At 44.5% G+C, this 25,662-nt stretch overlaps 1 protein-coding gene across 1 annotated transcript in view; it reads left to right on the top strand.

The window, feature by feature from the left end:
- Positions 1 to 25,662, top strand: part of hth (homothorax) — a 330,111-nt gene that overhangs the window by 285,508 nt on the left and 18,941 nt on the right. Inside the window, exon 13 of the mRNA XM_066743762.1 lies at positions 19,057 to 19,115. Coding sequence (XP_066599859.1) covers positions 19,057 to 19,115 — 59 coding nt within the window. The remainder of the gene's footprint in view (positions 1 to 19,056; positions 19,116 to 25,662) is intronic.

Raw genomic sequence — 25,662 nt, 5'->3', positions numbered from 1 at the left:
GTTTCATGCACTTCTGGATCAAGCCTGTGGAGCTTTAAAATAATACCGAAACGTGGATCGGTGTATAGGAGTTTTGGAACAAACTTCATTTGACGAGTAATATTGCACGAGAGAACAGTGGATGTGCGACTCTCTCTCTCTCTCTCTCTCTCTCTCTCTCTCGAAGGACACTGCGATGGTTCAGAGATGTATTCGTGGATTGCATTTATATATATCGAGTTAATTCTTCAAGATATGTTATAACAGAGGATGGTGTTTTTCGAGTTTTCCGGTCCAAGTTCCTTTAACGAGGAGCAAATTGATTCTGGAGACGAGGCTGAAGGGATTTGCGAGATTTCCCGACGTACGCCAGCGGCGCATTGCGCATGGCAGTGATTTCCTTTATCGACAGTTTGATACAAAATGGCTGCTCTCTATGGGGAGTCGCCGCGTAATCTCTCTCGATTCAAATTAACACACGCAGCGCTCGCCAGGGGGTCTCGTCTTGCCACGGGGTACTCGAACGTTGTATGAAAGAGATAATATCGTCGTACACCCAGGCCCTCTCTCTCTCTCTCTCTCTCTCTCTCTCTTTTTCTTTTACCAAAACCAACCACACACACACATATATATAGGCCTCTGGTTATTTCTTTTTCGTAACGGTGCAAACCGACCGAGCGAATGACAGGCGCCACACAACTTTTGACAAATCGCTGCCACGGGAATATCGGCCGGATAAACCCATGGGAAAACGGGACACCTTTCCTTCGAGCAACGTTCTTCTCTTTTTATCACCGGACTTGTTCGGAAAGTTGATTCCCAACTCGGTCCGGCGCGAAAGAACATTAAATTACTTTCATATAGTTTTTCCTTCGAGAGATATAGGAGGTGAGAATTTGTTCATTAAAATTCTTATCAGGTAGTACACGCGCGCGGGCAATTTTTAAATCGGCGGATCGCACCTGCATCGAGCGCATCGCTGATCGAACGAATGCGGGCCGTAAGCTCGCGGCAAGAAGCTGCAGCGTCAGAATGACTCGAGTAAAGTGTCTCTTCCCAGATCGGCCGATCTGTTTCCTGGCGATAACTTTGAATCGCTTGGCATCTCGCACGATAAGCCGATAACCATCAGCGTACTTGGCATTCTCGGAAAATTTCCCAGCTAATTCCAATCCAAGACGCTGCAAAGACCTTTTTGCGCGCCGATAAATTCATGCTTCGCGGAATTATGGCAGTTTTGCCATGTTGCGCGAGGATATCTGTTTAATTATCTAAATTGTATTACTGCGCGTACACGACTGAGCGAACCAGCAACACTGGCTATTTGTAATACAACTGCCATTGTTCTTGAGTATTGTTCATTGTACGGCGAATATTAACCGCTCCATCATTTACCCAGCCAGTTTACTCGCCACACAAAAGTCATCGTATTAACGTCGTCACGGAATTAACCGTTTTTCTATATGCCAAGATAATAACGCGAGTGCACCCTCCAACGAATCACACTTTTGCGTCGAGGTTATATTTAGCGCTGTTTTTTCGTCCGTCCAATCGCTGGGGCATAATTTTTCAAGGAGGCGATGGGAAATAGTGCAGAGATTCGTAATAGGAACGCCGAGTAAAACTGTCGATAAGCGCGCTGACCCACGAACGTAATATCGAGAAGTTCGGGACGTACGAGAGAAGGGAGAGAGAGAGAGAGAGAGAGAGAGGAAAAATACGAGCGAGACGCGGTAGATTGCACGACGCTGGACAAAAGTGCGCAACGAAACGGAACGAGAACGAGTGCTCTCTCGTCGCGCAACGTGCGCGAAATGGAGAACGAAAGAATTGAAGATAGCTGTAGCGGAAGCTTCGCTGGACGAAACAAAACAGCGAGAAGGTGAAAGGGTAGAAAAAAGGAGAACATCGAAGCCACATGCAGAAGGAAAATGGACGTAGGGAAAGATTGGATAGGGAGAGCCAGGGGTTTCGGTTGTGGAAAAGGGGGGAGGTGGGGAGGTGGAGGAAAAAAGTGGATGCTTCTGTGTTAAAGAGCGAGAGGGAGGCAAGAATCGAAGGGAGTTGGAGAAAGAAGTGTGTTGTAGGTATATATATATGTATAGGAATTCAAGAGTAAGAGAGTGAAATAGCGAGAGAGCGCCTCTGCCGGGGCTATATGGAAATGTTGGTCAAATATATCATTCTGGCTTGACAGTGCAATTCTCTTATCTGCCTTGCGCCGCCTGCCGCTCTACCCCAAACCATTTCGGGTTTGTCGGGGGTGCGAGGACGTTGTGCCGGGGGTGCCGGATCAGAGGGGGCTGAAGCGCCCGATAGAGGATCTGCAAACACGCCGCTTCCTCCCCTCTCCTCCCCCGCAACTCCCACCACCCCCCACCTTTCCACCCACTCACCCCTTAACCGCTCCTCAGCATCCTCCAACCGTCTCGAACTATAAAAGCAGATGACGAACTACCCAACTACATAAACACCAACGCACCATGCAAAAACATAACCGCATATTTGAACCTATAAACTTGGTTTTATCAAAATTCCTATTCAACTTGTTCCTCATCGTTGCACTCTATTTCGCATCTCGAACCATTTTTTTTTACTCGAGAGAAATAAAATTATTCTCGCTTCCAGCGTTGGATCATTAATTCCAGCATGGTTGCTGAATCTAATCGGCAGGCATTTGGCCGGGTCGATGATCGATTCCTCGCGTGCTCGCACGTGATTCTCCCTCGTAGCCAGCGAACTGGCAAGGGATGCGTGAATCGAGCGTGCACGCGTTCTATTTGCCGTATATCCGAGCGCATGCACGCATCGTGTACTCTCCGGGGAAACCTGCCTCCGCTGTTGCATTGTTCCTACATTACGGAGAGAAGCTTTGTCTTTTCTTGAAAAAAAAAAAAAAAATGGCAGAAAAGAAAAGGATGCTTTAATGCTTTTTTCCAGCTTTATTTCGCTTTTCGCTTCGTATATATTCGTAATAAAAAAGTATAGTGTTTCGCGAAGAACGGGCTTTCGGGTGGTTTTTCAATGCGCACACGCACCCCAAATATCGCTAAGCCGCAGGGTCGGCGAGCATTAGACTCTCTCAGCTGATGTATTGCAGGCACTTTGTCTTCCCGCGAGTAAACACGCAAAATCGGCGAGTCGCCCGACGTCGATAAGGCCCCTTTTAGCCAAGGAGGGGGATTCTCGTCACTGCCTTTCCATGTTTTCCAGTATACGGGGGTTTTGGGAACCCCTCTGCTTCTCCATCTCCATTCGTAAAAATATATGCACGCGCCTGTATTTGTAGATTCGCGCGTCACGTATAAACCGGGCTCGATAGAAACGAGCGTGATCGATCACTCGCTTCTGAAAATTAGGTCTGAAATGCCAACGAATTCGGGGATCGGCAGTCACCCTCTCAGTCAGCCCCGGGGAGTGCGGGCAAAGCGATGATGTCACTCGTATAAAAGTTTCGTTTCTGGATTTGCAGATCGTTGACAAATGGTGCTGAATGAGAGTGTTGACGAAAATTCCTTCGAATGATTTACAAAACATTGCATTATAATATGGATTCCTGATTAATTGAAACATTTCTCTCGTTCGTCAAAAAATAGAGATAGTTTAGAGCGCTTTGGCAGACTTTGAAATTTTTATTTGGTATAAAGCGACTTGGCGCAATTGCGGAGAATATATAGAGTTAGTTAAGGATTTTCTCGTTTCAAGAATAGAAAAAGTAAGCCGTTATATTGCTCGGCCTGAAAAATAAGGGAAAAGAAAGGATCCTGGACGTTACTTTCGACGGGATTTCGATATCTTTGGCGGAGCAACGTGCGCTCGAAACAAAAGTTCAACTGGACCGGTAAAGTATAACATCTTATACGGTGTTTTGCTCTTTGAGAACTAAGCGAGAGGGGAAAGAAAAAGTTGGAGCCGGACGAGGATGAGAGTCCTTGGAAAAAGAGCGATCAGTTTCCCTTATCAATCTTTCCGTATCTTCGTTGTACTCGGTCTGCTCTATAATTGCCTCTTTTAACTAAGATTTCTGGATTTAACTTTTGCTCGCGTTGAAACAACAGGAGAGGGAAAAACTCGGGATAAAAAGGTGCCGACAAAGACGGTGGATATCGGCTAAGTCAGTGTCTCCGGTGGATTTTTAAATTGGTTCTTATAACTTTAAATACACTGAGAGTCCCCGTACTCTCGGGAATTCGAATCAAAAACGTTTTAAAAGTTTCTTTCGCTCAAGTATTTTCCTATTATAACGTGGGATATGGCCTTATGGTGGGTCGATGCGGTAACTGTAGCGGGAATTGAATGGAAATTTTTACTGGACTGGACAGTGCTAAAAAAAGGTGTTCATAGTGGGAAAATTGAGAATGTCCACTTGTTCTATTCGACATGATGGATGAGACGATGAGAAAAGTAAGGAAAGGATAGCAGAGAAAATCGTAAATGTTGGTAAAAGGAAGCTTAAGGTAAAGAAAGACAAAATTTTTGCGATAATACGTATTAATCTGGATACAGAATCCTCATACTTTTCTACATTTTTTTGTATTTCCATGCTATGTTACGCCTTTCATTCTTCCTTAGCTATAGTACGTTGGCAGAATATTCTTAGCCTTACTCAATTTCGCAGTCAACCACTGGACCCTAAGATCCTTTGTCCACCAAATTTCTTGCTGGACCAAAATAATAAATATCCTTGATAGAGTCTTTCCCCACTACCCTGGAATCGCTCGAAATTCCCATTTACTTGGATAATGTTTTGAAATTGATGTTCTTGAAAAATGGCGCATCGATCGGAGCTAAATGTATCGTTTAAACTTTGGCTCCATTCTCATTTTATTTTCGTCGTTATTCCGTTTGAACTTTACTTGGTACCTGGTTCCTATCTGGGTCCCGAGCAAATTGCCTTTCCTCCAATTTCCTGCCGCCATCCATCGACTCGCCGGAGATCGGGTTCTGCAATTAGAAGGATGCACTCTCGATGCATGGTAATTCAGTCTGAGCATCGTGAACTGTGACCGGAAAAGGAAGAAGAGGAGACTGGTACGGGTTCGGCAAACGTGAAGGAGAAAAAAGGAATGTTAAGAGGGAGGGAAAGGGGGAGAGAGAGAGAGAGAGAGAGAGAGAGAGAGAGAGAGAGAGAGAGAATGAGATATAGGATGATAGAAGAAAATGGAGAAAAAGAGACATTGAGCCATTATTTTCTGCAGTATTTTAACGTAAAATCCCCGGATTCCTGGAGCCATCGTATCGATTCCTGCGGGAGACTGGGGGTACACACAGGGAGGTAGCGGAGTCGAGAGGGGATGGCGTAGGAGCTTTTCCTGCGATGCAATCTTTGAAAGGAGAGCCGCGTCATTACGCCCTGGCGGTGGTTCACGGACCATTGCCCCACCTCCCCTTGCCTTTTCTTAGTCCACCGTTTGCTTTTCCTTTCCTCACCTCTCCGCCACCCTCCCCGCTTTCCGAACCTACCGTTCCGCGCTTTGCTCTCTATGTTCGCCTTCCTCCATACACCGAGAGAAAGCTCCGCAGCTCAATGACACATGACTCAACGTGCGACAATCCCATGCATCACCCGGTCCCGTGTTTTCGACCACCAACCCACCCAAACTGAACCTCCGAGCTTCCTCCTTGCAAACTCCGCCTTTCCTCCAGCAGTGAAGCAACCATAGCCACATCAGGCCTAACACTGCGGTGCTTTTCCCCTGCAGCGTAATACTTTATATATAGCAAACTTCAGAATAGAGGCTAAAATCTCATTAACTTGGCCTTCGTGAAACAAGTGCATCTATATACACCTATATTCTGCTTCTACATGGCAGAAAATATAGAAACGAGTGTGTTGAAAGATGGTAACTTAAAGGTGGATAACGAAGGGAGACTCGGTGTTTCGTTGTACTACTCCCTTTGATTTTCCTGCGTCGCTTTTGCAGCGGCTTGTTTCTGGGTGGTGCATCTTGGTGCATCCGTGCTAACAAGGTCCACTTGGGTGGCGCGGCTCGCACGGCTTACCTGGTCGTTTGCTTCGGGTAATATTACCGCGAGATGCTTCGCAACTCTTTGCACAGGACGAAGCTTGGTCTTGGCGCGCGGGCGCCGTGGGTGGAGAACCTTCGTGGCAAGAAACATGGACGACCGCGGTTTCGTTCGGAAACTCACCTGATGCGTGCGTGGCTTTTGGCCCCATCGGCCATCGGCTCGCGCGCACTGCAGCGCACTGCTGAGACGAGTCAGGACTCCGCGAGCGTGGCATACCGCGACAAAGATATTGCCAGGCGATGAGGAGTGAGTATGCGACGAGCCATACTCTCCCGCCGCTCTTCCTTCTCCTTTTTGCCCCAAGACTCAGCTAGTTAAGATACTTCGGCCCATTAACGAGTATCCGCTTCGATAGCATTACCTGCTGCTTCTGAAGCGCCGAATCGTCACTTTTTATCCCTACCCCCAGCATGATTACTTATTTTTATGCACTTGTTGCACCGAAATCACTGCTGCAAGAAGCGACGATAAATTATGAAGTACGCGATTAGGTTATTCATCAGTCCGATAGAGCGAGGATCCTTATTTAGAGGAGTCTTTTGGATTCGTCTAGTTGCTCGTTTCGCTATCGATCTCTCGCGTCGAGTGTATATACACCCAGCGTCGTTTTACGATTACCCCAGTGACGTCTGGTGCTATCAAGGTCAGAGTCGTAAAAGAGGAGAAGAGTAACGAGAGGGTAAATTCGGTCTAGGGATCGATGACCAGTGTCTGAGAAGACGCGCGCTACGTTCCTAAACTCCTTATTGTCCCCCTCTTTCTCTCTCCGACTCCCTTTCACTCTCATCCCCGGCAGGTTATAAACGCGCCAGTGGGCCCCGGGTGCAAGCTCCGGGTTTATTATCAGGCCGGGCTCCCAATTAAGCGGCAGCAGCTGTGAAAATTAATGGAGCACAGCTTTTAAGATGTAATTGGGCACATTCATAACTCGTCGCGGAAGGGCTGTGGGTGGAGGGGGAGCAGCAGCCGGCTCGCGCTCAGAATGCAACCTTGTAACTGGATATACCTTCAGGTATTCTTCCTTCTTAATTAAAACCTAATGAAAATTGCTAGCCATCTTATGGCGAGTTAGCCCAACTAAACTATTAAATATCTTTGGAAGGATTTCTCAGCAACGTGCACGCGCGCCTCCCTCGACTTTATCTCTGTCGCGATATAATTATATTCGAAAGACTCCGGATGTTTTCAGGCTCTGGTTTTTGCAGTTGCTGCGAATTTTTCTATCGACGCAGCGAAGCTGGGTCAATGGTTGAGAGGAGGTTTGGAGTGGATGCTCGAGGGGAGTGGAGGGAGAGCGGAAGCCTGCCGGAGGCTCCGCGAGATGGTGATAGAGGCGATGTAATAATACGGAATGACGCGGCATTGTGCACCGGGGGTTGGTGGGGCTTGGCGCCCCTTCAGACGATCGTAAACATTTCGTAAATTTGCTCCACAGGTGTGCCATCGCGGCAACTAAGCCATCCACGCCCGACCGAACTTGCCTATTTACTTGCACGATGTGTACTGTTCACTCGCACCCCAATATTACTCAGACACATCTCTCTTCAGCATCGCCAGCCAAACAACTCTTTCGTCGATGTAGCGAACTAATTTTCTTCCTATACATGTATATATAGATAGTTGTACGTACGGGAGGGAGCCGTTCGAGCACAGGCGCATGAAGAAAGAAAAAACAAAAAAGAGGCACAGGCACTTTTCTCAATAGAGATATTTGACTATTATTGATCGCGCTGCATTTCTCGAATTCCAATTGGCGAAACGTGGTATTCGTTCGATGTGTCTGAAGGTAGCTTGGCTGAGTGAGCAAAAGGGATGGGAAAAGAGGTGGGGGTGAGAGAGCAGCGTTCCGGAAACTGCGCGCGGATGTTTGCCACACACACGTCGTACGAGTAATGGCGGCGTATCCAGCGTTCAGTCTGTGATGGAGAACCTTCGTGCCCGGGATACCCGTTTCCGGTTTGCTTCTTCGACTATAATCTCGATTTCGCCCACCACCTGTGCCAGCCAAAAGTAGCCACGTAGAAAAATATATAAAACACGAAAACGCCCGGTACGTGCACGATCCGGAATCGCTATCTCACACGTAAGAACCTGCGCGACGGTATCTCATCGATCATCCGAAATCCTTTCGAATTGCGTAAATAGGAAACGTGGAGCGCGGCTTGGTAGGTTTGATGAATAATAACTTGGTAGGGCAGGGGGTGTATTCTTTAATTGTTTCGAGGCGCATTTATGGCTTTGAATAATTCTGCAACGACTGTATCGTTTAAGCTATCGTGCAACGGGATACCCAGGAGAGCATGCCTGTCATCTCTATTATGAGGACGCGTCTCAACATCCGCCATGCACGCACGCACACGGACGAAGAAGTGTTGGTACACGGAGGAAAAACGCGCAACTGTAACACGGGAGCTAGAGGAGGAAAGTCTGCTTATACGAAGAAGCGAAAGCAGAACGGGACGTGTTCCCTCGTGGGCTCTATTAGCAAAGTGTGATGGAGTTTTGCGAGCGCGATTACACACAAATGAGTATTACCCCTCCGACCTTCCTACCCAACTGGACGCAGAGGGTTAAGAGACGCCAATGTTCAACCCTTTCATCCCCGATAGTATAGAGAACGTCCCCTGTCTCCTACCCCTATCCTAATGGCTGAATAAATACCTCCGAAACTATTTCATCCTCCAGACTCGCAATATTACCAAATAAACTCTCCGCCACGGTGATTTCCTATTATTTCGTGAAGGATTTTTGCCGATATTGCAGTAATAATTGGCAGGAAGAGGAGAGTGGGAGAGGGAGGGGAGGGGAGGGGGGAGATATGGTGGAAAATAAGCCGGTAGCGCAAATGGCTTTCTAAAGCTTCGAGGCTTTTTCCGTGCGGCAGTGCCGGTAATCCTTTTATAATTTATCGCGCTTCCGAGGCTCTATCGTGACGGAAGCGAGGATTTCCGAGCAAAGGCCGGCTGCGGACAAGGGCCAGCCAGCCAATCGTCTCTGTCGAATCTCGAAGGCTTTTGCCCGCATATTGGCCATGCTCGTGCCCTCGTATATCGCGCCGAAGCTCAGAAGCTTTTGTTGGCCAGCCATCCGTACGCGCGCGCGCACACACACAGACGTACACACACACACACACACACACGTATACACTCAAACGAATCGTATCAGTGAAGTTTCTGGGACGTGTATATATATGGAGGAATATATAGGATAGTCCGTTCGGGGGCAAGAAGCCTGGATTGGGTAAGGGATGGTGAGGGGGTAGGAGGTCTCGCGCGCGTTATTTAGCGACAATGTGTCGCGCATAGAAACGGCCTTAAAGCAGCCAATAAACGCCGTTACGCGGCCGTCCTACGGCCCAGCCCTTCGAGGCCAATTTCGTCAGATTTCGGGAAATTGTTGTTACGTCCGAAACGACGTCTGGCGTCGCGTATGGAATCAACAAACGGCACTGTGACGCCAATCGACGTTATCTTGGCTGCCATTGTTGCTCTACACGTATACCACTATATATAATAATACTTCTCCAGCGTAGCGAAGCCACTGGCCACTCCACGTGCCCGAATCTAGCTCCACTCTGCTCCAGCACCACCACCTGCTAGGACTGTGGGAGACCCCAAAAACGAAGCTTCCGTGAGAGCACACCCCGAAGGGCCGGTCTCCTATTAACTCCCTACGTGCCGCGACGTCTAAATGTGCTCCTTTACGCCGAGATAATGAAAATTACAAATAGCCCGGCAGCGTCGAACGTGCGTGCCGATACACACCTATATCTAACGTATTTACCTGGCTCATCTTCTCCTCTCTCGCTGGACCCACCTTGACCCAAAGGATTTCAACTCCAATTGTTTTACTCGAGGAAACTTGGTTTTTTATTCCATATCTATTTATTATTCAGCGTGTCGATAAGGAAATAATAACCGTAATACTCATTTGTTTCTTTAGCACCGAATTATATCGCCCAACCAATCAACTTCACCAAGCTTACATAATAATTTATTATTATAGCGTGTTAGAGGTAAGATTGTCAGAGTCGGTTTATTTGAAGAAATGAACATTTTTGTCATTATATGCGGGAATGAGGAAATATTTGTATACACGTGCACACCTGATGCATGACTAATCATTCATCCCGACGATTTCGCCTGACAATCCTTGGCGGAACATTGTATCTATGAGAGTTCGTGACAATGTAGTTGGGTCGGATTGTCGCGAGGAGAAACACGCGCGCGTAGACGAAATTAGTTTTGCAGATAATCATCTAACGGTATTGTGCGACCCGTCGCCATTTCCAACAACCGCGAGACTGCATATACGTGCCCGTTGCAACTTAAAATATAAATACAGACTAGTCCGAAATTACGAGCAAGCTCCTCTCTCGATAAGCAAGGTAATTTTCGTTGGCAATTCCGGTCGGTTTGCTTCCAATCGTGAAGTATTCCCCCCACCTCCTCCCCTCGCCTATAATCCTCTTTCATCGTATCGATAGATTCGATTGGGTTTTCCATTCTTTATAGAGGAGAAATAATTATCGCGTAAAAGTAGTTTTAGAAAAGCCGATGAAATCCATTGGCAAACAGCGAAGCACGTAAGGCTCCTGGCTGGAGAGTTTACTGGAAAAATAAGAGGAGCTTGACTATATATATACATATATATACTGGCTTTGAAGAATTTTCTACGAGACGCATTTGCAGAACGGGAGCTTGGGGCAGGAAATAGAGGGAGGAGGGGGAGGCATCGAGGGGAGAAAGCGAATGGATATTCCGTTTTTTCGAGATAGGAAAAAAAGGTGTCCATGACACTCGTCGACTGGCGATCCATAGCCGGGGTGGTGTTCCCGGTGATTAATGTTGCCGAACAAATTGTCTAGAAAAACATGTCGTAGCCGTAGCAGCCCTTCCGAGCTGCAATGCACCCTTTATCTCGGGTCGTGCCACCCTTATTTCCCTGGAGCGAGTCGCAGCCGTTCACCCCACGGCGAAGCCACCCCCAGCTTGTACGCCGTGTATTCGCGTCCGCATGCGTACATTACGCAGATGATATCCGGCTAATCCGATTTACTTCGACTTCGCTATCAACGCTCGGCCTCTCCGCCCATTCGGGTAATTATACACCGCCTCGCAGCTAGCGCGCGCGCGAGAGAAACTTAGGGGGCCTTCGACTGCGGGGGAGGGAGAGGGGGGGTGGAGGATCCTGCTACCACCTAACGATAGATTAGGCGCTTTGTGCTATTAAGCGGCGAACCCGCTTGACACGCGCTTAATACGCCAACCACGTTAAATTTCATCCCCACCTCTCGCCAACCAACGCTCTTAATGACCAGATTTGCATCCTTTTGCATTCTAATAACTGACCGCTCTCCCCCATCTACCTCCCGTAAGCCCTATAATTGCTCCAGACTTTATTATTACAAGCGTTATTTCTGCGCAACCGGACCTTTGCCTCCTCATATCTATATATATATATATATATATATATATATACTATATACTATACCCTGTGCATATGAGAAATTCGCCAAAGAGCCCTAACACGCTTTCTCAATATTTCGTAAAAATGATACGATCGTCCGTTCCTCATGGCTTTAATAAGGACATCGTTACCTTTGCAAATCTTGTACAATCGGCCAGAAGGAATTTTAACTCCTTGGCGTTTGCTCATATACACGGACACTCCGTCGAGTAGTAAATCTTTCCGAGGGTATCTCGCATCTACTCGTTTCCCACCTGCGAATTACAAATTACCGGAGGACTCGGTGGGACCGGTACGGTCAGTTTCAGCATCGTGGACGACGTGGACCCCCGTCCATCTCCGCGGTGCAGACTTCCTCCGCGTCGAGTGACAGATGCTCAACCGTAACTGAAAGTCAACGGTGCTGTATATTCCTCGACAACAAAGAACGTTTCAGATGGCATATCTTTGAAGAATTAGCGAATCGTACATACCTACGAGTCTGCAAAAAAAGCATAATAAGCGTAGATGTATACTATATATACGTTGAAAGCATGAATTAATATTTGGAAAAAGTTACACGGGAAGTACGATGTAAATCCAGATAAATAATAAATATTGAGTAGAAAATTTGCTTGTAAGCAGTCTTGCGGTAGTACGATAAGGAGCCGTACGACGCGTTTGCAGCGAAGGACGACATTGGATTATACCGAGAAGTTTGCGAAGAAGCATAAGAAGATGGAGGGAAGGGTGGGAGGTGGGGGGATGGCTTGTAGGAAAAAGTCTGGTAGCAATTTTGCGGTATTATTTACATCGGCTTGTCGGGACACGAGGGCTCGTGTGCAATGACCGTGCTTAGGTATACCTGGCCACTACCACCACCAGCTCACTCCCCCCCCCCCCCTCCCCATCCTCCCTTTCCTCCGATCCTTCTTGAGCTCCTGCGAAAACACGTACATAAACACGAGCTCGCACACCACCGAGCGAAATTCTCGTTTGTGTTAAATCGTTCGCGCGAGCGAGCAGCACGAACGCGGGGCCGTCGCATAAAGCTCGGATTTTATTACAGGAGGATTCAAATTCCGCGCACACGGCGAGCGAGCCCCTACGGCGAGCTGGAAGACTACGTAGGAAGAGAGAACACGCTGGAAAAAGGGACGAGAAAAGGTGGAGATCCTCGAAATATAAAAACATCTCCCTGCGGCGTTAGTGCATAAACCTTCGAGTATTCTATTTTGCGCAGATAAAAGCGTCGATATTATACTCCACCCTTTTAATACTCGTATATATATATATATATATATATATATATATATAAATATTAAAATTGCTTCTTAAATCTTCAAAACTTTTCCTGCAATTTTGTCCATCGCGCACACTACTCGTTCACTTTTGAAATTCGTGTATATAGGCTTTGTGAAAAAAGCATGGATATATTTCTAGTCTTCGCTCAGGTAGAAAATGATTGGATATTTTTGCGGTTTACTGGGACGGATAAGGATTTTGATCGGTGCTGAGGTAAACTGGTGGAGATTTTATGGTATATACACGCGGGTCTTGTGAGGAACGAGCGTAGCCCACGGAGAAAGTCGTAACGTTGAAGCGAAATGGTGTTTGGGATGAACTATATATGCGTTGCAAGGATAGAGATGTAGGGAAAAGATTTGACGAGGCTAGCGAGATGGTGAATGGGACGCTTTAGGGCCATATCGAGCGGACAAGCGGTCAATCTAAACGGCCCTCTTATCTCTGACTTTCCCCGGGGCGACCGTGTGCTTTCTTGAAATTTAAATAAAAAGCTCTTAGGCGAGTTAAATCGGGCGCGCGATCAACCAGGACATTCCCTGCTCCTTGCTTTTCCTCCTCTCCCTTCCACCACCCGGACTCGACCGTCTACCTGACTCTCACTGTGCCTGCCCGCCGGCTAGCTCGATGGATGAGACGACTGCGCGATTATACTCAAAATTACCCCCATTTGTCTACTGGCACGACGTGGTAAGTGCGCTGCCATTTCCAAGACCTCTTCTAATATTTAGATAATCGGCCGAGGTGACTCCTGCTGGAAGCCCAAAGAAATACTAAAGGACACCCTCGGTTTTATTACACCTATTAAAATAACATAATCAAAAGTCTCTCCCGGCTGCTCCCTATTCCCATCTCACTCGCCATTAAATACGTCCATTCCATATTTTTAAGGACGTTTCATCGATCCGCGTATATAATTGAGGAAAAACGATACTAGATTATTGCAATAACTTGCGCTGTTCCTGTATATAAATATATCAGCTTGAAAGATCGATCGGTATAGCGATAATGGCTTTTTTCTTCCTACTGGACGCACTCTGTTCGGTGGAGAGAAATTACAAGGTCTTATTTGGGAGTATCGCGTCATTGACGAAGTAGGGGATGGATCGTTTGGCAGTTTATAACGGCGTCAGCAGTTGGTAGGTATAGCGGAAGCTCGCCGGAGTTTAAGAGAGTGTTACAAGCTGACGCCTTCTTCATTGGCGAGGCCAGGTCTCTCCCGAGGATGGGGTGTGAGAGTCGAAGGGGTCTGCGAGAAGGCAGCGGGTATCAACCCTCGACCCGACGACAAGATGAGTCTGACCCCGAAGAGAAGGTGGCCGCTGACAATCGACTCGAATACCCGAACGTCGTATTACGCCGTACTCGGGGGTGCGACAGCTGCGGACCCAATAACTTGTCGCCCCACACGGCAAACCCGCCAAGTCTGCAGAGAGAACTTTGCCATGGTATAACTGTACGAGGGCTCGACCTGAAATGGCGACAACGAGCCACTGTCTTCTTCCTTGGCTCCATTACTGGACACTATCGCGCCAAATTCACCTACTACCTCCTACGAGTGTCTTTCTATTTATATATATATGTACACACACGGTGCAAACTTTCCTCTCCATCCTCACGTACCAGAAATAAACCTCGAAAATAAATAGCGATCAAAGGACATTGATGACAAATCGCAGAGGGTTGGAAGCAGGAACGATGAATCGCGCGAGAAAAATTTAACAAAAGGCTCGCGTGACAAACGAAATATTCCAGTGTGTTCCAACGGAGGCCATTTTTCTGGTGGCTTTTATTAGCGGGATTGGTGACGCGCCATCAACATCAGCCTGCGCCGGCGCTATCGCGTTCACGATTTAGTGGCGACCCTGGCAAAACAATTATATAAATTCCGGGGGTGGAATTTTGGGAAAAAGCGTCGGCCTGGATCGTAGATTAAACGCAGCCGAGTCGCAGCGAGGTCCAGTCGATGGTGAACGCGATGGGGAACGGGCTGAAAAGGGGTGAGAAAGGGGAGAGGGGGCTATCAGTGACACGTCGCGTGTTAAATCGCTTTGTTGACACACATAACCTGTCTGCTCGTATCCGATTCGCGCGATCGCCGTTTACTATTCGTCTACCTACCCTCCGATTCAAATTCTACTAAATCTGAACGCACCCGATGGATTTTCCTACTATACTACCCCTTCTATCCATTCTGCGTCAATATTCTCTCTCTCTCTCTCTCTCTATACTATGGTAGAAGAAATAATCGCGATATCAATCAGTAATGGGAAACAATTACCGTTACCATTCAGTGAAAGAGTAAATGAGTCAAGGGAAGGGGGGGGGGGATAAAGAAAAGACTGCGGAGCATCTTTAATACATTTTCGAGCAAACGTTGATTAAGCCTAATACCTGAACCCCTCGCATTAGTTGCAGGCTGGACGGTAGCAGCAGCAGGAGCGAAATTGATTACCAATAGTAGCGCATAGCCCCGCGTCCGGCTAGTAATGATGTTTTGATGCGAGGAGCCCATTGTGTACCGCGCGTATCGACTGCAGTTAACTAATGGAAGCTCTCCGATAATTGCGAATATGCCGGCGGAGAGTAAATGTTGCCATCGCGACAGTAATCATCGTTATCGAGTATGTTCCCCGCTCTCCAGACTCTTGCCAAAAAGTTTTCCGAAAAACAGAATTTCCTAGCGAAAAAGGAAAATCAAAGCCAGATCAGAACGGATTGCAATATTTCATCGGCGTAAAATATTGCTCTGCCAAAATTCCAATATTTTATTTTATTTGTTGACAAATTTCTCGTTGCTCTCGCGCGGACGTTTTATTTGTAAGCTGACTTTGTTTTCGGATACCATTGGCTTCTGGCATTTTTTTTTCTATTTGGAAATAATTTTTTTGCGCCTCTGTTCCCCCCCCCCCCCCCTCCCCCTGGGCCTCTGCGTGGAGTGGGTCGTATGGTAAACAGAGGATATATAGGGCGTGTATCGAATGACTTTTCGCACAATCGATCTGAACAATATCCAGAAGTTTTTTTGCTCCTATACTGGCGCATTATCATCGGGCTTGAGCTCAGAAATCGGCATCGGAGAACTATTTACTTCGCGTGTAAGCAAATCCTGGCATTATTCATGTATGCGCTGGAACTGCACTAAATTTAGTCATGGTGCGGGAGTGTCCCCTCGGTAACGCTGCGTTTTATGACTTTTTTCACGGAGAGCCGTGTCATATGCTTCCCAGTTCCCTTTCGGCATCCCATAAAAAATAACGACGACACGCCGTGCGTTTCGGTCCTCACTGATTCGTCATTAACCGCAATCAACGCATTACGATTCGACGCTCGAGCTATAAATCATTTCTCGTACGCGATTACACGAACGGTTTTGTCTCATTAATGGAACATCGAACCGCTGTATTTGAAAAATTCATAAAAATTAATTAATCATAGATATAGATTTAACACAGTCGCGTACCTGTTTTTTCCTTTCGTTCGATAGCCGATGAATGAAAGATGTAACGGATTTGTTACAGTGAATTATTGAATGGAACGTTTAAGAGTTGAATGTGAGTGATGCTGTAGTATCACTTAACGAACGTCTGCAGAGAAAATGCAATATTTATCACCATGAAACATTCAGATCCGAATCTCGATGACGAGGCATGTCGTTTTCACCCCTCGAAACTCGTCCAGGGCTTTTCGAGCGAGTCTCTGTTTTACGGCGAGGCGCGAGAGGTCCCGGCTCATAATCAAAACTGCATTAAAATGCTGAAAGCCCAACGAGGGCGAGATGAAAAGTGTTTTGTCATCCAAGGGTGAGCTAGGGAGGGGAGAAGGAGAGGGGGGGGGGGGTTCGATAACAATATGCTTACCTCGTTTCAGTCCCTGTCGTTACGCCGAGGGTTGCTTCGTGCTCTTTCACGCACACCGCAATACCTTGGCTACAACTTCGACGTCATCCGATTGTTTCGGTAGATTTTTCAGAAATCGCATATGCTTCACTCGCACGACCGGTGAATCAACGCGAAAATTACAATGATAGAAATTTTGGTCGTTCGGGAGGAAGTATATATCGATTTATTTTTACGATATTGGAATAATAGGAAAAAAATTTGATAGTATTCGGTGAATGAATAGCCGGCACTTTTCCCTCAAGCATGAAATTCGTTGAGAAGCTGGGAAGCGGGTCCACGGGTTATCTCGAGTGTAAAATTCTATCGTGTCTCTGGAGCGCGGTGGACTTAAGTTTTCCGGTGGTAAAGATATTTTTGCTGGTTTTCGCTGTTCCACGTTAGGTGGTAGGAAGGGGAGGAGGAGGAGGAGGAGGCTGGGAGCAGTCACCAGTGGTAGGTTTCAGGGTCTCTCTTGCATTTGGCCGTCCAGCATTTTCGTCCTTCTCGTTTTGGCCGGGGTGGTGCGCTATTGTTCGGGCGATATTTCAGCTACGGGGGTGGTTGGCGCTGGGGTGGCAGTCAGCTGGCTGTGACACGCTGCCTACGCCGCCAAAGGGGAACCAGAGGCGCTTAGGAGCAATCGGGGGCTGAAAAGGAGCCCTCGCTTATACGCGCGATACTCTTTCATCCAACGATAGCTCAAGCCTTGACTTTGAGGAGACCCAGAAAAACCATACTCCTCTTGCTTTTTCCTCTCTCTCTCTCTCTCTCTCTCTCTCTCTCTCTCTCTCTCTCTCTCTCTCTCTCTCTCTCTCTCTCTCTCTATCCAGATCCTTTAAACGAGTTTGCGTGATAAACTTGGCCAATTTCCGATCGTCGACTCGATCCACGTTCTAGAAAAGAAACAAAATCAATATAAATCATCATTCGCAAAAGTACAGATTGCAATCGAATAAATATGATAAAAATACCAGATATAAATTGCATAATTGGAAATTCGTTCGATTGTATATCAGAAGCGTCGTTGACACTTCCGACCGCAGAACAGTTACGGGTATAGAAGCAAACTGGGGCTCCAAAGAGGGAGGTGGATAAACGGAAGAGAGATAGAAAAATGAGAGAGAGAGAGAGAGAGAGAGAGAGAGAGAGAGAGGAATGGGGCAGAAGCGAGAGTTTAATAATTATTATTCATAAGACTCTCCTGGGAGTCGGCCAGGCGTGAGACTAAGCAAGAAAGATGTGCTGCAAAACAAGAGGGTGCCAAGGCATCGCTGGGGCCTCCGTGCATTCTCCCTCCACTCCTCCTCGCTCCCTCCCCCACCGCCCCTAACCACCCCCAAGAACCGAGATCCAAGGGGGTGCTCGAGTCAGTCGAGCAGAAACCCAATCACTTCCGGCGTCTGCGCCCATTAGGGCGCCGCGACGCTGACGTCGGCTGACGTACACCCTTCCCCATCCCTACATCTTCTATTTCTCTTCACGTTTCTCCGTTTCTATCCTCTTTCTCGTTCACCAGCTCCGTCCTTCGACGCTTTCCAATGCCGACCACCCTTTTGGACTTGGCCCAATCCTGAAACAGACCGCAGATCTATTGTTTGGAAAGCGCTCGCACGGAAGCTTCTTCAACGTGGCTAATGACGTATCGCGGATGCTGCTCGCTTCTTACTGCCTTCTGCACCCTTAAATAAGACACCGCTGTGGTTTCCCTTACGGAATCGCTCGAGTTCTCGCTTCGCCCGATATGCGACACGATGTATATACGAAAAGTCCAATGGTGTCTGCGATGTGCCCGCAATGACCGAGCGGTCATCGATCGATGCGCGAGAAGTTCTTATCGCTTTTAGAACGAGCGTATCTGCAGATCCGTTATATATATATATATATATTGATTTATCGATGGCAGCAACGTCCATATATTAATTAGTCGCGAAATCAATCCCAGATAACTGGGAGAACATGACAAGGTCCTTTAGGAACGGAAAGCCAAGCAGCGGCTATCTCGCATCGCGTATCGTTCATCTCAATTTGGCTTAGGCCTGAGCGCACGTCGATATTTCATCGGCGTAAGGTAGATAATTGCCAAACGTAATTTCCCCATGATTCGCGTATGTTAATTTGACGAAGCAACCGTGCACCAGTCATAGTAAAGATAATGTACGATAGCACGTGTTCTGCCGGACTCCAAGTTTGTTCGTCATAGCGCCCGTGTAATGTCACTTTGTACAGATTTACCGCCTCTCTCGCCCCAGCGCCAGCCACCGGTCCACACCTTTTACCATGGCAATGTAAAAAACATCTGTATATACTTGAGCATATTAATCTCTCTTAAAAAACTCAGAAGCATTATTGTTCTCTTGCTTTTCTATTTTTTTTTTCATCTTCTAATCCTGTTTCTTCCTTTCTTGTGTTACAGGTTCATCAACGCGAGGCGTAGAATTGTTCAGCCGATGATCGACCAGAGTAATCGAGCCGGTAAGTCGAGCCCAGTTCTGCCATCAGACATTTATACACACGTACATGACATTTATAACACCAACGACACTTACAACGCCATTCCACCTATGCCTCCTGGCTACAGCTATCATCCTGCTTATCGCAACGACTATAATACCACTCCTTATGGTCTCTTGTAATACAATCCTTAAATTCACTGAAAAATATAATACCGTTGATTTAGCGATTGAATAATTTTCCTTAATTTATCGTGTGTCGTATAACGTGCGTGCAGGACCCGACTCTAACGTTACATGTTAATATCTATATACGTAATATTATAGTTAATTTTGTTTTATTTACTCGCTTTAAACGTTTATATCGATTAGATTAGATATTAGCTACATATAAGTCACTTGTTACTCATTTGTATATGAGTTCGTAGATTATTAATCGGATAGTTAAGATTGCATATTTTTCACTGATTGCTCGATCGGGACAGTGCTTAATTAGCTCTAAGTTTATAATAGTGTTGTAAATCAAGAGGTTTATCACCAGGATTATATTACCCGAGTATATAAATAAAGCCTTACGATGCTGTATCTCAGTTTACATTTTTCAATATTACTCCCCAAGATATACTTACTATAGTGAGACTGTATGTCATATTAGCTCGTATTTTTGTTACATTACCATATACATAGTATCGTTATAATTATAGACGCCAGGGTAATGGTGGAGAATAGGATTATTCTGCGGAAATGAAGCTTGTATCGAAAAGTATGGGAAAGCAATTGTATCAGCGACTCGGGTAAAAATTCAGCCCGACGTTTCGCAAAATTTATGTAATATAAGAACTTGGCAACGCTGCATCTTCGAGATGAATAAGTAATTTTCAATAAATCCTAACAGTATACGACTGCATAAGATTGTCCATGCGCAATTTTTGTTGGAAAAACCCGTCTTTCCTTAGCCAGCGGTAATAACGTGGTAATAATATTAATTTGGCCAACGCTCCCATCGGCTGTCGCATTAGCAACGCGTTCTTATTAGTTTCTTTAATAGAAGGTTCAGCGCAAAGCAGTATATATACGAAATATAATAGAGTCCCAAACACGCCTTAATTTGGCTAATCGACATTTTATCGAAGATTCGTCCATCTTAATTTCAGGGTATTTTTGTGGCTCTCTCCGATGAGATAACGCGATTATTCGAGGATGGAGTGTGGGAAGATCGGGTGTTCATGGCTCCTTAAGCAGCTCTAGTAATCTGTAAAGATGTCGCGTTTACGAGGCGGGAATCACTTGGTTTGCAGTAAAAGGAGACAAGCACGGTCCGCGACTGTGGGGTTGTAATGGTCGGTGTTTTCCTTCGGGGTCCAAGGGTTTCGGTGATTCGGATGAAAGCGAGCGAGGGTCTGTTCGTGGAGCGCTGAGTGGGAGGTGGATAACGTTCGGATAACGCTCGGATAACGGCGGGATAATTGGTAGCGGTGATCAGGCCAAGTTTTACGATCGAGCAACATGCGAGCGAGCGAGCGAACGCCACGGTAGAAATGTCCGTCTCCCTCATTTTCCTTTTATTCCCTCATATCCTCTCTCCGTTCTTCTACACGAGAGTCCACAATGTCTCATTGAGGAAAACCTACATCACTTTCAGTCATATCCCTGCGCACTTGCCGCTCCGCTGTCTCGCGTCCTCGACTATCCCTATATAGTTGCCATCATCCCCCCCCCCCCTCCTCCCACACACACACACACCCGTTTCACCGAGGATTCCAAGAAAAGTTGGACTTTCCGGGTGGTCCGCACGAGAGAGAAAAGCTCGATTCTCTTCTCGTATTTTTACGACTGCCCCCTCATAAACACTCACTGAGTTACGGGTTGTTTGCTCTGCCGAAACTGGGCTTTAGGGGCGCTTTAGCCATGCTGGCCATGCCACACCACCAACGCCAACTTCACGTTTCTACTGCACGTGTCCCGAAACGCGCACGCTGGGACGTCCGAGAGTCCTTTTCATCCCGACCAGCTTCCTTTTTTTCGCCAATCCTGCAAATGATGGTCCTCGCCTTCATCCTTGTATTCTCTCCACGCGAATCTTCCGAAGAATTACCCACTAAGCCAACACGAATATTTCGCCAAAGTCGCCAATTCAACTTTCCTCTTCCTTTTATTGGCACTTAACCATACCAACATCCATAATGTCCCCAATAAACCAGAAACTTTTACTCCACGAACATTCTAGACTGTTTTCTCCGTTTTTTCCGTTCCGAGTGATAATAAATGACGGAGAAATTAATTTAATGTTATTTTCTATGGAGTCTATATACTATATATATATATATATATATATATTTATGTATATATAGACAGTATAGATACGCGCGCATGTGTACAAAGCGCGTGGACAATCCTTCGTAGCAAAGAGCATCTGTCGCGAAGGGGCATTTTGACTTTTAGGGGACCCAAATGTCCTCGTCAGACCAAGGCCAAAGTGGAAACTCGTGTACGCTTGATTATCATCCCGAAGTCAATCCTGATCATAGCTCCATCGTTTCAGCAACCGCACCTGCATTTCCAAGCCCCCTTCTCGCCCCTTATAGTTTCCTCCCAATCCAAACCAAACTTTTTCCTCCTAAACACGCTTCCTATAAAAAATATATAAAAAACTTATTAGATAAGTGAAACCAGTGAATTCATAAAGAACACGCTGGGATCACGTTTCTCGATGGTATTCGCTTAAATTTTTCCTATTCCTTGGAGAGTTTTCCCTCGCGAGTCCCTTTTATTTCTCTCCTGCTTTGCTCTCTTGGCGATCAGTGGTCCATTAAAGCTTAATGGCCGAAGCATTAGGCCCAGGGGCAGATTACGTTTCGACGGTAGTGAGATAAATGTATCTTTCAGATACTTCCAGTCCCAATGCACCTTCGCGACTCTTACTCCTTCCTTCTCAGCACCTTCACATTTTTACCGCGAAGAAAGTAAAGAAAATTTACGAATTATTACACACTGCCCTCTCCCACCCTACATATTATACTGTACGTATGACTCTCGCGTAATCTCAACAAATCTTTACTACAATGTTAACACACCCGTCAAAATAATTAAAGGATACGTTAAATACTTGCAGCAATTTAATCTCCACGAAAAGCTTCCTACTCTGTGCAACGAATTATCCTGTGTCTATATATATATATATATATATATATATATATATCCCACAAAGAACAGACTTCGCCTGTAAAAAAAGGCGGCAAGTACATAAACCATCTAGCATAAATAATATAGTAAAATTATCTAATTAAAAAAAGTAGTGAAATCCAAATATTAGGCAAGTATATTTTTTCACCTTACCAAAGTTAAATTTTCGAAAAAAAAGGAACAAAACAGTTACTTGCCGGGCCCGTAATGTCCATGCACAGTGGGAAATTGAATCGTATGTGAGATTCAGCTATAGCGTAGTATAGCAAATGTCATGTTAAAATACAGAGTGAAGTTAGCCGATCCATATACGATTCTATTTCTCACTGTGCATGGATATTACGGGCCCGGCAAGTAACTTTTTTGTTCCTTTTTTTTCGAAAATTTAACTTTGGTAAGGTGAAAAAATATACTTGCCTAATATTTGGATTTCACTACTTTTTTTAATTAGATAATTTTACTATATTATTTATGCTAGATGGTTTATGTACTTGCCGCCTTTTTTTACAGGCGAAGTCTGTTCTTTGTGGGATTTCATAACGTTTTGTAAGAGTATAATATTTAAAAAATTAAATTATTCTTTTAATTTCTACAGATTTTAAAGAAAATCTCCACCCTTCTCATGTTTTGAAACAGCAGCGTTTAACTAATAAAAATATATATATTTATATTGAAAAAATATCGCAGTCAACACATTGATTTTATTGATATTTGTAATATATTTTGTATAAATGAACTTTATAATTAATGCTCAGGCTAGTTTTTTAATGTTTTCAGTTTCACCATAATAAAAGTATTATTAAATTTTTCATAATCAATAAACATACTTTCAACATATAAAAATAATGAAATAAAATGTATATATTTTAATTAATTTACATTTTCTGTTTATGAACATTTGACTTGTTACCAACATCTAACTTTGCCAAACTTCAGTAACTCCCTCAGCTGCTTCAGGTGATACAGGGGCAAGACAGGAAAAGCAATTCGTAAATCTTCAAATAAGATACAATGAAGCATATAATCGAAGTTGGCATTGTCGTTTTGCATACGCCGTTTCTTTTTAGCACCAATCATTGTCACCTTTATGCTGCTAACACTTGACAAAGGTGACATGAGAGATACATTGGCAAGTCGTCCTTATAACATTTCCTGTGCCAAAGTCCTCAAATTTTCCTTTCGTAAATTTCTATACACTTGAAACTGGTCTGATTTCTGGTGCTGCAAAATGCAGTCGAAACAACTAATTTTTAGACTGAGTTTTTTTCCATTGAGAATAAACGTGCATTTTTTCATCCATACCAATGACCAGTATACTGCCTCTCGTCTTGAATACTTGCATAGGTAATGGAGAAAAACAATCAGCAGCTATTAACTGCATTTTATATCATTTCATCCAATAAATCTCATACTTAAATTGTGGCTGAGCAATGGACGACGTTTATCTGAAAATTGGCTTATTCTTACTTTGCCAATCTTTCAATACTTTTTATACTTGCCTGTTTCAAGTCTCAGAATACAGGAGCGAAAAGCATAATCTTTGATCCAACTCCAATAGTCAGTATGTGTGCGAAAAATCCTCATTGGATTTTTAATTGAATTGTACCAAAAGTATTTAAGTCAAAGCACAAGTATTACTGTTTGCTATAATACACTTGCACAGTGACTGTAAAATACTAAATGATAACACTATGAGTAAGCCTGAAATCAAATTCATCATTTAAGAATTATAATTCCTCAAAGAAAATAAATATTTGAAGGTACATGAAGCATCTTATTTGCTTACCGACATTTGACTTTCTATCACCATCTGACCTTGCCAGACTTCACTGGTTTCATCAACTGCTTGAGATGATACTGGGGCAAGGCTGGACAAGCAATTCGCAAAGCTTTGAATAAGCTACAATTAAGCATATAATCAAAGCAGACATTGTCGTTTTGTATACCACGTTTCTTTTTAACACCAATCATTGTTAGATTTATGCTGCTAACTCTTGACAAAGGTGGCATGGGAGATACATTGGCGAGTCGTCCTTATAACATTTCCTGTGCCAGAGTCCTCAGATGTTCATTTCGCAAATTTCTACGCACTTTTGAAACTGGTCGGATTTCTGGTGCTACAAAATGGAGTGGAAACCATTAATTTTTAGACTTTGCTTCAATTGAGAATAAACGTTCATTTTTTCATCCATACCAATGACCAGTATACTACCTTTGGCGCAGAATACTAGTATAGGTAACAGAGGAAAACAATCAACAGTTATTAACTCAATTTTACAGAATTTCATCCAATGAGTCTCATCCTTAAATTATGGCTGTGCAATGAATGACGTTTTTCTGAGTATTGGCTTATTCTTACTTTGCCAATCTTTCAATGCTTTCATCTTTGCCTGTTTCAAGTACCAGAATGCAGGAGTGAAAAGCACAATTGTTGATTCAACTCCAATAGCCAGTATGTATGCGAACCTTCCTCCTTGGATATTTAATTCAATTGTACCAAATGTATTTAAGTCAAAGCACAAGTATTACTATTTGCTATAATACACTTGCACAGTGACTGTAAAATAATAAATGTTGACACTACGGGTAAACCTAAAATCAAATTCATCATTTAACAATCTCAATCTTCAAAGAAAATAAATTTTTGAAGAAACATGAAGCATCTCAGTTACTTACCAGTATTTGATGTTGCTCCATCTCTATTTTCTTTAGTGCTTGGTGACTTAACTTCCTTGAGACTAAAGATCTGTAATATTTGGGTGTCTTTGCGTCTTTTGTAAACATCTATTATTGTATAATTAGCTTAAATTCAAACACTAGTCAACTGGTACTCTACGTAAATGAAGGTTCATCGGAATGCTTCATATTTTCCAAACAAGCATTACTATAATTTAGTCTGAAATATTTGTACGCATATATGATATTTGTTTTATTTAAAATCTTCCTTAATCTGCATCCTCCAATAACAGGGTATTTCCAAGATTTGATACATTATTTGGCACTGGTTTGGCATCATACTGCAAACTATGAAATGGTGCCTTATATATAACTTTATTTTAATAAAACAAACTTTTTTTACAATGCACTTACTTTACTTAAAAACCTTTATGTCAATTGCTGTTGAGACAATACCATGTGTCTTGATTATGAGTGAACGTAACAACCTCATCCTTCTCTGTTTCATTTACAAACTTCCTTAATCTCCATTCTCCAATAACAGGGTATTTCCAAGAATTGTTACGTTATTTGTTTCATTTACAATCTTCGTTAACCTGCATTTTCCAATATCAGGGTATTTCCAAGAATTGTTACATTATTTGGCACTGATTTGGCATCAAACTGCAAACTATGAAATGGTGCCTTATATATAACTTTGTTTTAATAAA

The sequence above is a fragment of the Prorops nasuta genome, unplaced genomic scaffold (assembly GCF_024137725.1).
Source record: "Prorops nasuta isolate Cenicafe-Biocafe unplaced genomic scaffold, Cenicafe_Pnas_1.2 PNAS00002, whole genome shotgun sequence".
In the NCBI taxonomy this organism is placed as follows: Eukaryota; Metazoa; Arthropoda; class Insecta; order Hymenoptera; family Bethylidae; genus Prorops; species Prorops nasuta.
The sequence above is the reverse complement of the archived record's forward strand: the minus strand, read 5'-3'. Positions and strand labels throughout refer to the sequence as shown.